Consider the following 17,299-nt stretch of genomic DNA (forward strand, 5'->3'; position numbering starts at 1 on the left):
GGGGTGGAAGCCGGACAATAGCTGTGGTTTGGCACCAATGAGTTGGCAGAAGGCCTACCAAAAATAACTGGAGAATTGAGGGCGTTGATCCAAGGTTACCTCCAGGGGAAGGCCGTGCAGGCGGAACACATGAAGGACTAAGAGTTCAGCCATCTCTTTAGATGAAGGAAGCTTGGGTAGGGTGATGAAGTGCCCACATTTGGAGAACCGGTCTCCCGCTATCAGGACAACGGACATTCCCTTGGCGACAGTGACAAAGTTCAAGGCCATGTGGGACCACAGGCAACAGGGAACAGGCAGAGGTTGGAGGGGTACTTCAGGGATGCTTCAGGGATGAAGAGACGGCTGGCCAAAGTGTTGTCAGTGGTGTCCCTCTCAAGCAGATGATGCCACTCCTCAAAGGCCAACTTCACTGCCAGGAGTTCCTGGTTGTCGATACTGTAGTTCCTTTCCTTGGGAGAGAGTCGGTGAGAGAAGGGTGGACCTTCTTGTCCAGGGACTGCTGGGACAGCACAGCTCCAACCCCAGTGTCCACCTGGGTCCCCGGAGGTGTCCACCTGGAGGGTGAAGGCGGAGTTGGCGGTGGGTGTCCAGCGGAAGGTGACCTTGCTGGAGGTCAAGGCTGACAAGAGAGCGGCAACAGAGCTGTAGTTACGGATGAACCTCCTGTAAAAATTGGCAAACCCAAGGAAGCATTGGAGCGCCTTGTGGTTCGTAGGAGGGGGCCAATTAGCTACAGCAGAGGTCTTTTCCCAATCTATATTGAGCTGCCCCCAGGAGACGACAAGGATGAGGAATTGGATGGAGAGTTGCTGAAACTCACACTGCTAGGCCTTGACAAAGAGACAATTCTCCAGGAGGCGACGGAGCACTTGGCGGACGTGGTGATGTGTTCCTCCAAGGTAGCAGAAAAGAAGAGGATATTGTCCAGGTAAACAAATATGAAGCGGGTGATCATGTCCCGGAGGACATCGTTGATAAGGTTCTGGAAGACAGCCGGAGCATTGATGAGCCCAAACGGCATCACAAGGTATTTTTTAGTGGCTGCTCAGGGTGTTGAAAGCCTTCTTCCACTCATCGCCCTCACGGATGCGGACCAGGTGGTGGGCATTGCGGAGATTGAGCTTGGTAAAGTACTGGCATCTTAGTAGTGAAGAGAAGGCTGAGGAGATGAGTGGGATGGGGTAGCGGTTCTTGATGGTGATGTTGTTGAGCCCACGGTAGTTGATACAAGGTTGTAGGGACTTGTCCTTTTCTACACAAAGTAGAACCCAGATGAGGATGAGGGATGGATCAGACCGGCAGCCAGGGAGTCCCCAATGTACTACTCCATGGAGAGGATCTCTGGGACTGACAGGGAGAAGAGACGACCTCTAGGAGGAGTGGGGCCGGGGTACAGCTCAATGACACAGTCATAGGAGCGGTTAGGAGGCAGGGAGCAGGGATTTGCTGAAGACCTGTCCAACACCGTGGTAGACAGGTGGGGTCTCGGGAGCATCAGGAACGGACTCGGGCTGGTTGGAGGCAAACTGGAGGCAGGACATCGGTGACAGTTGGGGCTCCAGCCCATGATGGTTCCCCGGACCCAGTCAACTTGGGGGTTCTATTGGAGGAGTCAGGGTCTGCCCAACACCACAGAAACCAGGGGAGACTTCACATTGTAGAAGGTGATCTCCTCCTGGTGGTTGCCTGAGATCTGCAGCCAAACTGGGGAGGTGTCCACTGCAGTCAAGGGAGCGGAAGTGAGCAGCTAAAATGGCTGCCTTGCAGACATCACTGTGGGATGGAATGTGCCAAATGTGAAATCATTTTCTTACACAATGCAAATAAAATACACTGATCAGCAACCATCTGCTTAAACCAGTTCTTCATTATTAAAAATGCTTGAAACTGTATACACTTATCAATAAACACGTAATATTTAATCATATGATATCCGTACTTAGATACTTACAAAAGCAGATCATCATAATATCAAGTTTAATTTTTAAATTAAAATGGAGGGGGGGGGGGGTGTTGTGTGCGTGCTTTGTTATTGAAATTGTCATGGCGGTTGGGACAGAGGAACCAAAAGCAGCAGCTCTGGACTAGGGAGTAGACAATTGCACAGAATCAGGAGATGTAGAGATACGGAGAGACAGATGCAAATACTTAGCTGAAACTAAGCAAGTAATCAGTGATAGAATAGGGAGGCGGAGTTACAGAACAGAATTGAAACTGGAGATGCGTTCATAAGTTAGTTACGTGATTTAAATTACAAATACTCAAAACTAGTGAAGGTTAGTTGGTTAGTTTGATGAACATATTAGTGTGTTAGTTGGGATTAGTATATTAGTGCTATGTACAAACATGAAATGGAGAGAAAGCAGGAAGTAAGGAATGCAAGATTGGAAGAAAGGTTGAACCCCGGAACTACCGTAAACACCCTAATAGTGGGGCATGCAGACAGGGGAGTGACTCAGGCTCGTAAACATTCAGACACAGACATCACAGGGGAAGACGAGCGCAAAGACTAATGAATATAAACAGAACACCAGACATTCATGTGAAAAATAATAAATTACAAGAATAACGATAATAAACAATGATAAACTAACAGACAGAACTCAGGAACATAACAGAAATATCTTGGTACGTACTGGTGTTCAGGATGACGTCTATCTGAACAGATGCTCCAGGACCTGTAGAATTTTTCATATGTAGCAAGAAATAAAGACCTCCTGTCATATTTTAAAATACATGGCATCTAATCCTAAATCAATTTCACCCTTCTTCCCTCCGTTGGAATTACATGGTACTGCATGTGGTGAAGTCTATGTTGGAATACATCCCATGCATTTTTAAATATGGAGGGTCTTTATTTTTATTTTTTTAAATTCTATAGACATGATTATGAACACCAGTTCATACCAAGACATTTAAATAACAAAACAAATGCACTATTAATTATTTATGAATATGTTTCATAAAGCATTCCCAAGGTGTCGAAAAAGGTCTCCAAAAAGGATTACTCACCCTAATGAACCTGCATCACCTCCTTAATATTTTCAGCTTCAGAAGCTTCAGTATCTGGACGTGAATTCAGCTCTCCTGCCAGCACACTGCCACCTCTCACTGTCATAGGTAAGGAGCCAAACCTGACCATGTGTCTTCATTTAATTTAACCTGTTTGAGTGAAAGCCTATAGGGACAATATGTGCCCTATTCGTGGAACAAATCCCTCAGTTGGAGTGAATTTTACCCATATCTCTTAGCCCTTATCAATTGAAATGCAAAAGGAAATGCCAAAAGAACATCCCAATCAACCTAAATGTTAAAATACAATACAAATCAATACTGTAATATTGGATGTGATACTTCTAAATGGATACAGTCCTCAAGCAGAACCCTGTAATTCACTTAGACTCTCCTCTTCCTCAGCCTCCCTGTCCCTCGCAAACAAGTTAAGATTGTCAGCAGTTTTGCTGCTTCCGGTACTGCTGCCAATTATCCTCTTCCTGGCGTTTCGAAAGAGAAGACACAGCCCTGAAGAATGTGAGCAGAACATCTGAAGACAGTCAGCAAAGAATATTAGTGCCTCAAAACAGAGGAACACATACAGTAGTCTGTAAGTATTTGGACAGTAGTACAATGTATTTTCTTTTGGCTCTGTATCCCAGCACATTCAATTTGTAATTAAATAATGAATATGAGGTTTAAGTATAGACTATCACCTTTAATTTGAGGGTATTTACATCCATATCAAGGCAATCCATGTAGGAATTACATAACTTTTTATACAGAGGCCCCACATTTTATGGGGCCAAGAGTAATTGAACAGTTGGCTTCTCAGCTGTTTCTGATTAGTCAGGTAAACTCAATTGCTTCCTTCGTGCAGGTATGAGAAAGCTTTAAGTGCCAAGTCTGAATTTTTTTCTTTGTCAACAAATGTGCCAATGACAGTCAAGGAAGCTGTTATGAGGCTGAGAAAAAAAAAACTGTCACAGACATAGGCCAAACAATAGGCTTACCTAAAGAAACAGCTTGAAACATAATTAAGAAGAGAGAGCTCTGGTGAGCCCAGTAATTGCAATGGGTCTGCTATGCCAAGGAAGACCTCTAAAGTTGATGGCAGAATAATTCACACCATAATGTATAAAACCCCCCAAACACCTATCCTATAGATCAGAAACCCGTCATGGTTGCTCGGTTGCATTTGCAGTTGCTAAGAAAGAAGGTATTGTGGACAGAAAGACCAAGATATAATGGCAAGAGCAAAGTGTGGACGCAAAAAGGAATTGCCCAAGAACCAAAGTAGCCCCCTCATCTGTGAAACATGGTGGTGGGGGTGTTATGGTATGGCCATGTATAGCAGCCACAGGTGCTGGCTTACTTTCCTTCATTGATAATGTAACACTTGATAGCAGCAGAATGAATTCTGAAGTGTATTCATCAAGTTAAATAAAATGCCTCCAAACCCATTGGACGGTGCTTCATCCCACAGCAAGGTAATCATCCCAAACATAAACCAGTGCTCTCTTTCTTCTTAATGATGTTCCAAACAGTTTGTTTCAGTTAGCCTATTGTTGGGCCTATGTACCGGACTGTTTTTATTTTCTCAACCTCATTAATGGTTTCAGTGTCAACTCTGTGGTCCTCATATTGACAATTGCAATAACAAACTCCAAAAGCAATCCAAAACCTAGAACCAAGACTTGATTCTGAAAGCTTTCTTAGACTTGCACTAAGGAAGCAAGCAATTGTCCAATTATGTTTGGTCCCATAAAATGGAGGGACTTTGTATAAAAAGGGATGTACTGTCCAGTCTGCACTTTGTCACGTGCAAGCGTCCCTGATCGCCTAGGAATTATGGTCCAGGGATAGAGACAGCTTGGAAGGTGTGATGGTGTTTCTTTCATAGCACATAAAACAGGGTACAATTGGCCACCAAATTGGAAATCGTAAAAGAAATGTAAAAAATATTTAGCCAAAAGAACACAAATTGTACCGCTGTCCAAATACTTACAGACTGCACAGAACATCTGACGTGTACTTACCTTGTAGAACCCAGGGGTACTAGGCAGGGTGGTCCCCTCTCTCCAGTATTATTTGCTATTGCAACTGAGCCATGGTCAATCTGCTTCCGCACAAGTCATAGGGTAAAGCGCATTGTTAGAGCCCGAAAAGAGCTAAACATTTCTTTATATGCTGATGATGTGGTCATCTACATCTCTGACCCTTTTGCCAGTCTTCCTCATGCGCTTTGCATTTTAGATCAATTTAATGTCTTTTCAGGCTACAAATGAAGAACAAGGAGTTTTTCCCCATACATCCGAAGGCTGTGTCTCTGCCACCCTTACGTTTTCCTTTTAAGCTAACCTCAACTCAGTTCCGCTATTTTTGTTTTACCTGTTCCAGAGTACGTGGAACACAAGTCAGAGATTACAAAAACACCAATATCTCTGATGCGTAGGCCAATGCAGCATTCCAGTTCTGTGTGGTGCATACGTAGTTTATGTAGCCTATATCAACAACAGTAGGCTAATTACCAATGTTTAGAGGTTAGTTTGGATGAAAAGAAGGAAGCCTGCACATTGATATGCTCCTTACACACCTTTATTGTAGACAATGTTTCGATGTCAGTGGGTCTTCATGAGGTTTATGTTTATCCACGAGGACAATCAGCTTAATTTCATTTTTGAGCAGAATAAACAATGAAGAAAACATCATGGCATTGAAGATTTTAAGTCCTCAATAAGTTTTAGATACATGTTCACAAATAGAAGTTACAAAGTTGCTGTAGCACACACAGTCTCATAAAATATATTTATATTTTTTAATCATATTAATCGTTTTTTAAATTTTTAATCGGATTTTTTTTCTGCCATCTTTTTAAATTGCCTGAAATTGATTTCCATGGTCCTTATACGGTATTTTAGGGGTGTCAATTTATGCGAATGATACATTTTTGGTTACGATTGATTGGTATTTATCAACATACACACGTGGATACGAAAAAGCTGTCTCCTCCCTTTTTGTTTGTTTCCGATCACGCATACATTTCCACATGGATTTTTGAACGTAATGAATTTTATTCAAATAGAGAAAATGAAATTCACAGTCACACACCGACCCCTGATATTTCTGAGAGTCAGGAAGACACTGAATAGTTTATTTGTTTGTTTGATGCATATGGATATGTGTATATATGCATGTATACCTATATGTACACGGGTGATATTTTTTATAACAATTATTTCATGTTGCCGTCTGTTTATTTGTTGTTTATTTGAGTTCTATTTTTCTTCAGTGTGCGTACCTAAATATATGTACATACATATTGGCAGCTTTCTATGTCGTTGGGTGAGAATAGAATCATTGTGATGCAGTTAAACAAAAAACATTGTTGAATTACAATTGTTTACATGTTTTATGCCGAATGAATAAAAAGACTCGTAAACAAACGTTGTAGAACCTGTATCTGACGTGTGCTTGTTCCATATTAATGCTTCTTGTAGCTGATGTGTGCTTGTTCCACATTAACACTTCCTGTGTCTGACGTGTGCTTGTTCCTCATTAACTCCTGGCTTGTTCCTGTAGCATGCCAGGAGTTTCTACCTGGAGTATCTAAGTCAGTTGAAACTTCCCTGAAGCTGACCCCAGTCAGGAAAGGTAACAAGATGGAGGGACTTTTGTACATATAAAAACATAAAAAATCATCATGCTTTTTTGCAGTCTCATGTTCCCTAGCAATTTGGTCAAATAAGAACCTGCACCGCATTGTAAGATCCTGACCAATCAGCTGTAAGATTTGATATAAAATGCAGAGTAGCTATGATTTGGCTTTGGGACATGATGCATTTGGAAACACTATTTGTATAACCTGCTATCAGTAGCTGTATTGCCAATGCCTTTGAAGCATGATGAAATAGCCTCAGTGAATAGAATATACAAGATGTTCACTGATCAGTGCAGTTTGCTCCCACTGAGGAGAGCACTCAGTTCAGCTTGGCATCTGGTTTATTCTTCTACATCTCGATTCTGCTGGAATACCTGGCTTTGACTTTGGACTGATTAAATACAACATTTTCTGCATACTCCCTAGTCTGTGGCTGGGTCCTCTGTACAGTACGTAACACCTTCACTTGCAGTGCTCGACTCTCACAGTTAACAAGTTACTGTCCAACGGCAGCAGACTTTCTTTTTTCTTTTTTTTAAACCAAATAAATATTCGGGGCTAAGCTCAAAACATTTGGGGCTTAAGCTCTGAAAGATATACCTTAACGACAGCACAGCTGAAGGAATGGGGCACATATGCAGGCTTCATGGGAATAGCCAGCATGTGCCGAACACATCCTTCATCTGAAAATAGAACTGCCCCACTGGGGTAGGGTGTTGCTTTTCCCTGTAACTCGACTCCTGTGAAGTTGCTCACGTCACGTTGTCTGTGCCATACACAGATGTGCACCTTGCTCCAAGCCCCAGCAAGAGAGTCAGTGCTCCAGGGCTGCCTGCTGCAAAACTACACAAGGGAACGTCATCCGCTGTTGATGGACAACAAAATTGCCTCTGGGGAATACCTTCTTAAATCTAGCATTTTCTCTGTTGCTTCTTCTGGCAGGGCGGTAGTGGAGTATACTGTATGTTGATGTTTTGATGTTTTGATAGTTTTGCATTATTCAGTGGGCAGGCGGACTTCCTCTAACCATGGTGGATGTGGTGTGGACAGTGAGCATGGCAGTGTGTGCAGTGGTCTTCCTGGCCATGACCTTGTACTTCCATCAGAAGAACCAAGCGGAGCTGGCTGCCGAGGAGGAAGAGAGGAAGAGGAAGCATGCTGCCGCCGTTGCGGCGACCGCGGGCAGCTCCGGGGGCAAGCAGCTGCAGCTGAGCGCAGATGACATCCAGCGCGATCTGGACCGACTGTGTCTGCTGTTCAGCCACTCCACCGAACCTGCTCGCAAAAGGGAGGCCACCAAGCCTCCCCTAGAAGCACCAAAACCACCCCCAGCTGCCCCTCAAGAGGTTCCAAAACCACCCCCAGCTGCCCCTCAAGAGGTTCCAAAACCACCCCCAGCTGCCCCTCAAGAGGTTCCAAAACCACCCCCAGCTGCTCCTAAGGAGGTTCCGAAGCCACCCCCAGCTGCCCCTCAAGAGGTTCCAAAACCACCCCCAGCTGCCCCTCAAGAGGTTCCAAAACCACCCCCAGCTGCCCCTCAAGAGGTTCCAAAACCACCCCCAGCTGCTCCTAAGGAGGTTCCAAAGCCACCCCCAGCTGCTCCTATGGAAGTTCCAAAACCACCCCCAGCTGCCCCTATGGAAGTTCCAAAGCCACCCCCAGCTGCCCCTATGGAAGTTCCAAAGCCACCCCCAGCTGCTCCTATGGAGGTAACAAAACCATCTGTGGAGATTACACCGAAACCTGTAGAAGCCTATAGGAATGGCCAAGGTTAAAGGATAATACTGGTATTTTTCATCATCATATCCTATGAAAAGACCAAAGCTGATAATGGTTCTGTTCAAATCTCTATTAATTTATCCTACAGACCATTAATTCTCCATCTAGCCAATGCTGATAAACCGGAAGTCATAAAACTATTAAAACAAGTCAGACATACTCTTGCTTTGGTCAGTATAATTCATTATTATGAAGAACCTGCCTTTTTCAAAATGTGAAAAGTAGTTTCAGTTTAACTGAAGGCAAAGCACATGCTCAGGAATTGCACTGTAGTGTTGTGTATACCAGCACACATAGAGCTTGACTTGTCTAAGCTACTTTTGTTTAATCATCATTTCTGAAATGGTCAGTACATACAAGCAGTCTGTTTATCAAGGTCATTAGCACTGTTGCAAACTTTGGATGGAATCGTGGATTGAAAATGGCTTCCACCTATTGATTACATAGTACTTGAATCAATGGGGAAATTCACATTTTTGCTCGTTAGATAATCCTGTGGTACGAATCAATGAATTTCCACAACACAAATACAGGGCACTTTATTTTCCACAGAAACAAAAACATGAAAGGGTTGGTATTTATAGTCACGCAACCATCAAATTCCAGCTAAATTAACAATCTGCTCCGTTTTGAAGTAAATTTGGTAAAAACGTATTTCTTCTACATTCTTCTGTATTGTAGGTTGTATTTTCTGAAAATGAATATGTCTTCCTGAGCTGTATTTAATGACTGAATTGCTCAATTAAAATGAATGACTTTTGTGGAATGTGAAATTGCGGTGTCAAAAAGTACAGAGTTTGACAGAAATTTTTTAGGATTTGGTATTTTCATAAGATATGTTGACAGTACTGAAAAAAAGGAATTAAAGCATAACTACCATGCCATATGGAACTCTCGACCTTTTCAACCAATCAAAATGACTGCTATATTATTGTATGCAGCCCCTACTAAATTCCTACTAACTTTCTCAATTTTCTCAACCAATGCAAAACCCCATTGGAGTCCTCCTCTGACTCATGTCTGTGCCACCTTCTAACTACTGTAACTCGTAGACTACAGGATGTTTGCAAAAATGATGCCTTCTAAGGTGCCTTCCTTTGGACGATTTTTTATAGGCCGCATGCATGTATCCTTCGCCGGGAAGGATATCCCATAAGTCTTTGCAATTACCTCAGACTTCTTACTTAAAATAATGCTGGCCGAAAAAAACAACAGAGTTCACACATAACTGTATAAGCGCTCGTTCAAGTGTGAGAATGCAGCGAGCTTGATAATTCATTCACTTTTCAAACTACATTTTAATGATCTAATACATTTCCTGTTTTTAAGCCCTGGTGAACTTTTCATGAGCTAGATAGCTAGTTTGCTTGTATTCACGCATCACGTTACTTTTCTGTGACATCTATGATCTTCCTGCCTTCAAATGTGCTGCCTAAGCACGTCCGCCTTTGACGGACAGTGACTGATCAGGCAGCAAGGCAACAAGGCTTCAAGGCAACTGCCTTCAGTTTGAGACACGGCCAATTTACGAGCTGGAGGTCACAGCAGAGAGAACAAAAATAAATACGGCCGGACATTCCAAACTGCGGAAAGAATTTGTAAAATCCAAAACGCATTTCAAAAACCATTTTGAACTAATTTTATCAGCCCAGTGCTTTACCAAAAAGCTGTACCACCACAACGAATAAACTGCCCAACGAATAAACTGCCCAATGAATAAACTGCCCAACGAATAAACTGCCCAATGAATAAACTACTGTTGTACCTTCAGAGCATATGACAATAAAACATTGTAGAGCAGACAGGACTGTTCAGGTTAAAACATTGTAGAGCAGACAGGACTGTTCAGGTTAAAACATTGTAGAGCAGACAGGACTGTTCAGCTCTCCATCAGCCCTCAGTCATTACACAAGTGACGTGATGATGACGCACTGGCTTGTTGGGTATAACACTAAACAACCGCACCACAGTTAGATCCTCAATCCACCATTTTCTGCTCAATCGGTCACATACCAATCAACCATACCAACACATCTAACCTACCGATACGGTATGACAGTGATAATTTCCTTCCAATGTGACATTAGCTGGCAGCACTAGCCTAGCCTTCTGGAAGGGATCTAGAGAGCCCTCCATAATACGATATTTTGTCATAATTTGACTCTGTACTCCAGTTTTAGATTTGTAATCAAACAATCAAACCAACGTGTATAGAAATACTCTGCACATTAACTACATGTGACTGGTTTGAATACAAACCTGGAATTGTGGAGTACAGAGCCAAATCAAGAGAAACATTAGTCCTGTCCCAAACATTATGGAGGGCACTGTATTTAGTGTATTAATGTACTGAACCTTCAGTGTTGATATTCCCAATTTGAGTGATGCAACGTAATATTTCTCGATAAATGGTATCGCAATCACTTCATTAAAGGGAATCTGATTGAAGTAGGGCATATGGTGATGGCTCCAGCAGGACTATGTGAGATGGTGTAAGGTTACCATGAGGACCTGGGTGGAATTCGGCTCAGTAGGCAATACCTCGCCCGAGTGCTGGGACCAGGCCCGAGCGGGAGGCCACATCACAGAGAGCTACAGGGCAGGGTTATTTACGGACCTGAGCCAGCGGTGAGGAGAGCCACGCGTGCCCGCGATACGTGCTAAACACACAGACGCCAGTCACACCCAGCTCTGATATACACTCGGTGAGCACTTCATTAAGTATTTATCAGAAGTATTGGTCTTCTGCTGCTGTAGCCTATCCACTTAAAATTGTTCAGAGATGCTTTTCTGCATACCACTGTTGTAATGTGTGGTCATTTGCATTGCTGTCACCTTCCTGTCAGCTTTGACCAGTCCGGCCATTCTCCTCTGACCTTTCTCATATTAAATATTTGTATTACAGTTTTTTACAATCATTTTGACCGTAATCTCACAAGCATGTGCTCAATTTTCGAAACCTTAGACACATCATTCACAATGGTAAGCACTTGTAACACAGCCCATTCGCCTGTTCAAAACATGCATTGTGCATTCATATCTTTGAAGAAATCTTGCTCTTCCAAATATAGTATTCCATGAAAAATTCCGATTTTTTTTTGATCGCCCACGCAAAAGATACCTATAGATTCACTGTTTAGTTGTTTTTGCAATACCTTACTATAGCATGAAAAAATACTTCATATATGTTTCAATATGGCATTTTTGTTGTTGTAAATAAAGGATTAAAAAAAAATCAGAATACTGTAAAAAATATATATAATTATAACATACTGTGGGTTTCACAGTTTTGTTTTTGCAAACAAGCATTTAAAAAAAAATCCTTTTTAGAACATTTTTTGAACTTTTCACAGTTAGCACAAGAGCACTGTATGTGGACCAAACTGAAAGATTTTTTAATTCCTCTTATAAAAAATCAGGCTGAACCACCAAAAACTATACATTTGAAAATCACTAACAGAAAATTGTGCTTCGACTGTAATGCCACTGGTTGTTAGTGTTTTTTTAGATCATTGTTCTATGATTGACACCAAAAATTCTAGTGCTGGTGCTTTTCCTTTGAGACATCTTTGCAGTGGTTTGGTAGTTTTGATCAATTGTGAATTAAATTTTTTGAATTAAATGAACTGACAAGCTGCATGTTGGTGCAGAGAGTTGTATGAAGAGTCCTAGACTGCAGTGAAAGACACTGTCCTCTACCAGGACAACCCCCCCCCCCCCCCCCCGCTCTATTTGTTAGATGCATTGTAATGGATGGAAAGACTATATTTTCATATAGTGTTTCATATCTTTGTTTTCAGCACAAGCTCGGCTACAATAATATGGCAACAGTAAGTAGGTCTGAATCATATGAACCATATGAATCATATCTGAACAGAACACGAGGAAGCAGCCACTTACAAAATAAACTAGCGGGTCGATAAGATCATTTAGGCCGACTGATTTTTTTGAGAGCAAAGAGTTTCATGCATGCCACCTTTTATGGCTTAGAGTGCCTCCACTTTTAGAAAGACCACAACTGGTGGTCGATACATGTCCCCTGTGCTGGCGCTAGTAGTTGTATTTTGATTATCCGTTTTTGAGTTTTGTGTCTACAGTTTTTAAATTAGTGTCAAAGTGATTGTAAAAAACTGTAATAAATTGCTGATTGAGTGAAGTCTGACGATCAGTCAGGATAATCCAATGCCCAAATTGCAATGATATTCAGAATATACAGTGGGGTCCAAAATTCTGAGACCACATTGAAAATCTGGGAATTATTTTTCATGTAATCGTGTAATATTTTTTTAGAAAATTAAAGTTACTTCAATGCTATGCAAGTACTACTTATAAGACTTATTAGTCTTATAAGTATATATATACTTATACTTATATACTTATAAGTCCAAATAAGAGCAAGGAGTGCTGCACAATCCGCAATCACCTGACCTCATCCCCGTTGAACATTTATGAGGGCACTTGAAGACTGAGAAAAGCCCAGCATTCGGTCACATTATAAGATGCTCTTTGTCATTAAAGCTGTGGGACATACCAAATACCAAGAAATTCAGACATTCATTTTTCACAGATTCAACTTTTCACTGAAATTGTTATGCTGATATTGTCATTTGTAATGAAAACATTTGTGTCTAATAAATTAGAAAATAATTCAAAATAGAAGCATTTTCACTGGTGGTCTCAGACTTGTATTTGGAAAGTATTAGCTGAGCACTGTGCATTAAAGAGCAGCAATATCTTGCACTGAATAAAATGTGTGTGTAAATGCAATTCTACTCTAACTTTATAAATACATCCATTTTTAATTTGTAATTTGTTCAACAAAATGTTACAAAATGTATCAAAGAAAGTGGGTGCAGGGTTCAGAAAAGGACGTGTACATGTGTGGATGGGATCATTGTATCATTGTATGTTTTGAATACGAAGAAGTGAAAACTGCACATTTGAAGGATTACTGTGGTGGGCAGCGTGAGGGGAACTGAGAATCTTATCTTAGAGAGAGTGAACAACGCACTTCTGCTTTGACAAAGCGATTCTCTTGAACTTGCCCGATTTCCTTTTTTTTTTATAAATAAAAAATATAATTCCACTGCTTTACAGATGTAGAATAAATAAGACTGTCATTATAACTCATCTCGTGTAATTTCCCATGTGTGTCTCTCTGCAGGGCTCCAACGAGAATGAGCACATCCAATCAGAGATTGGTGAGTCCTTACACAGCCAACAATGGAAATGACCATGCAACACTTTTTGCATAGAAACCAGAGTGGAGCTCCAATCCAATGTCGGGGAAGTGAACTTTAAAGTGAAATACTTTCCGAATCCAGCAATTTTAACAATCAACGCCCTCGTTTAACGTTCGGCACAAGCGCATCAACTATTGAAACCCTTCACTTATCCAACATAAAGTAACGGTCACAAGAGAAAAGAATGAAAAAGAAAAAAAACTTTACTTACGAGTCACATACGCGATCCATTTCAACATACAGTGACAATGTAATCGTGCTCCACTATGACATAGTGGTGGGGAAGCTGTTGCTAATGAGAGACTATGAACCAGACAGGTGTGTAACATGAGCTAATGCGGTCTTCACAGGGACGTTGTGCCATTGTACTTCATTTTTCTCTATAAATATTGGTCCAATTCTCATCAATCAAAGTGTTTTAATGTCTGAGATGGTCACTCAGCAACCATGATCATAAACCACATTCCTCAGAAGAAAAACTACTATTCTGGTGGAAGCGGTGGCTTCCCATGTTCTTTACACAGAAAGTTGTCAATGCACAAAGCTTGTCAGGTTTGATGCAGTGCAGGGCCATGTTCCATGTACATGCCTAACTCAGTTCACCCGATTAGTCTCTTGACATTTTGGGATAAAGTCAGGATTTTTGGTTTCATGAAGCGAGCTCACAAGTTGTATTACCAGGGCAACAAACCTACAAACTCCCAGTTAGCAGCATAACATTAATGTAGCCTTTGTAAACAACCTGGTGAAATCACACTCAAGACAGCAGAAATATGCTTGCCTTTTTTAAGCGAGCTTCTTGTTGATTGACAAGCCATCGTTGCGAGAAGATATTTGGAAGGGAATGTGTTCTTACTGACAGGAAAGATGATCTAGCACTAGCTTAGCGCTACCGATTTAGTGAGGGAATGATTTACGTCCTGCAAGAAATAGAGAAGCACATCGCCAAGTAAAATGAAGAGAGCCCTTCTGTGAGGTGGCATTATTCAAGCATTATTGCACGACTGTAGATGTTAGTATCATGATTGCTTCTTTTTGATTGAGCCTTACCTCCGTGTGGCATGCCCAGCTTGGGCAGCCGGGAGCCTAGAGGCTAGGGTACATGACAGGGACCCAGAGGTTGGTGATTCAAACCCCAGTGTGGCTATGATAACATTCACGCAGCCAGTGGGCCCTTGCTCCAGGAGGGATTGTCCCCTGCTAAGACCTATCAACTGTAAGTTGTTTGGATAAATATGTCAGCTAAGTAACAAATTATTATTATCATTGTTCTCCTGCAGAGCAAGCAGTGAAAGAGACTGAGTAAGCACGAGACCGGCTAGTGATTCGCCCCAACTGGCATCGGGTGAGTCCAGGACCCCGTCAAAAAACACCAAGTGGGTTAGATTGCATACTAGATAAATTTCCTGCTTGGACAAAAATGGATTCACCTGCATGACTCCAGACGTGACTTGCAATGATATGGAATTAATGATAATAGGAATTAGTAATGATGCCAATTTCATGCAGACAGATTCAATATATTTAAATCTGGTGACAGTCTTTATATTAATGACTTACCTGAAAGTTGCTATGGGAATGGTTTATGCAGACGACACAGTGATACATACATCGTCTAGGTCTACAATTGAGGCATCTGAGGCTTTGAAGACAGGCTGAAATCAAATTTCACTTCTTCCTCAATTTAGTCAGTTCTGCATCACCATACAAACATGTCTTAAGAAATATATTCCAAAAAAATCATGAAATTGTAATGCTTTTGTATTTTCACATCCACTTCCTGGAAAACAAGATGTTACAAGATGGTGTCTTAATGACGTTGTCATTAAAAGACATACAAGAGAAAATAATTATTTGTGTAATAAATTTTAAAAAATAATCCAATAAACGCCCCAGAGATGCCACCACTGTTTCTACAGCTGCAATATAACTGTCTTGAAAGTTTTATACAGCTCTTGAAAGGGGCTTTAAATGCATGCTAACCAGTTTCATTGTGCTGATGTGTACAAATTCCTTGGGGTCAGCAGAGACTTCAAAGGGCTTTCTTTATTTGCATCAGTCTCAGCTTACAACATACTTTTCATGCTTCTCCACTTACTTCCTCCTGTCCCCACTAGCAACCTCATTTGCATTTTTCACCGCTTCCAAACTTAGACTCAGAATTAGTTTTTATGCTTCTCCTTTTCACCCAAACTTTAATGTCCTTTATATCTCTGCTGCAGAGAGAGGACAGACTTGACTTCCTATCCTGACTGTCCCTGTAATTTTTGGTTTGTCCTTTACAGATAAGCAGGGAAGACATGAGTGATCAGTTATGGCTGACCCTGAAAAAAAGCCAGATGAAAACAAGCATAGAAGAAGCTGAAGAAGCTGTTGTCCAATGCTGGCAAATAGTAAATGTTTACTGTTTTAATATCGGCAAATAGTAAATGTTTACTGTTAATATAAGCTTGCAGTGAACCAGAAAATGATAGAGTAATGTTTGGATGAGTGTATTGTGTTCATGAATTATACTGCTTCTTTTCAGCTCTGACTGGTTATCATTTGGTCTTGCATTAAATTAAGTCAATAAAGCCATTTTTCCCTGATGAATATGTCTTGTTACTCACCACTATGTCTGATGTCCAATTTCCACACAATTCAGAAAAATAAGGTTGAAATGTAACATGGACAGCAGACTGTCCCTCTCCAAGAACATTGCGGCGGTGATCCGGTAATGCAGGTTCTTTCTATACAACATCGGGAGAATCCGCCCCTTTCTCACCCCCTACTCAACCCAGCTCCTGGTCCAAGTGATGGTTTTGTTCCGCCTGGACTACTGCAACTCCCTTTTGGCTGGCCTCCCAGCGTCCGCCATCAGACCCCTCTAACTTATCCAGAATGCAGCAGCTTGTCTGGTCTTCAAACTTCCCAAACACTCACATGTCACCCCCCTGCTTACTTCCCTCCACTGGCTGCCTGTCATGGCTCGCATCAAATTCAAAACATTGGTGCTAGCCTTCCAAGCAGTTAAGGGGTCAGCCCCAGTTTACCTCTAAAAAAATCATCAGACCCTACACCCCTGCCAGACCTCTTCGTTCAGCCTCCCCAGGCCGCTTGGCACCTCCCCCTCTCCGAACCTTCACCTCACGCTTACGACTACTGTCTGTTCTACATGTCACCCCCCTGCTTACTTCCCTCCACTGGCTGCCTGTCATGGCTTGCATCAAATTCAAAACATTGGTGCTAGCCTTCCAAGCAGTTAAGTGGTCAGCCCCAGTTTACCTCTAAAAAAATCGTCAGACCCTACACCCCTGCCAGACTTCTTCGTTCAGCCTCCACAGGCCGCTTGGCACCTCCCCCTCTCCGAACCTCCACCTCACGCTTACGACTACTGTCTGTTCTGGATCCACGGTGGTGGAACGAACTCCCCGTTGAGGTCAGAACTGTAGAATCTCTCCCCACCTTCAAGCACAAACTGAAGACGCACCTCTTCAAGCAGCACCTCTCCCCATCCCTCCCTACCTCCCTATGAACCTTAATTGTTGTCTTTGTGATTTACGTTGTGTTTCGGTATTATTAGTTGGCCAGGTAAGCAGTATTGGGATAGTTAAGTTTGGTCACTTTTGCTTTGTTGTTT

General features: G+C 41.9%; 1 protein-coding gene across 8 annotated transcripts in view; it reads left to right on the plus strand.

Moving 5' to 3' along the window:
• LOC133115310 (uncharacterized) overlaps window positions 1–16,268 on the plus strand; it is a 40,201-nt gene extending 23,933 nt beyond the window's left edge. For 2 of the 8 annotated variants that reach the window (XR_009705624.1, XR_009705626.1), the window contains 5 exons: window positions 3,052–3,123; window positions 3,421–3,607; window positions 13,602–13,638; window positions 14,961–15,025; window positions 15,966–16,268. Coding sequence is in view for 4 of the 8 variants with exons in the window: in XM_061225158.1 (XP_061081142.1) it covers window positions 7,687–8,367; window positions 12,238–12,267; window positions 13,602–13,638; window positions 14,961–14,986 (774 nt within the window). In the remaining 4 variants the exon portion in view is untranslated. Of the gene's footprint in view, window positions 1–3,051; window positions 3,124–3,420; window positions 3,608–7,450; window positions 8,368–12,237; window positions 12,268–13,601; window positions 13,639–14,960; window positions 15,026–15,965 lie in introns of those variants that run through there. The other 6 variants (XM_061225158.1, XM_061225160.1, XR_009705625.1 and 3 more) reach the window with 6 other exon arrangements.
• Window positions 16,269–17,299: the final 1,031 nt, after the last annotated feature.

The sequence above is a fragment of the Conger conger genome, chromosome 16 (assembly GCF_963514075.1).
Source record: "Conger conger chromosome 16, fConCon1.1, whole genome shotgun sequence".
Lineage (NCBI taxonomy): Eukaryota > Metazoa > Chordata > Actinopteri > Anguilliformes > Congridae > Conger > Conger conger.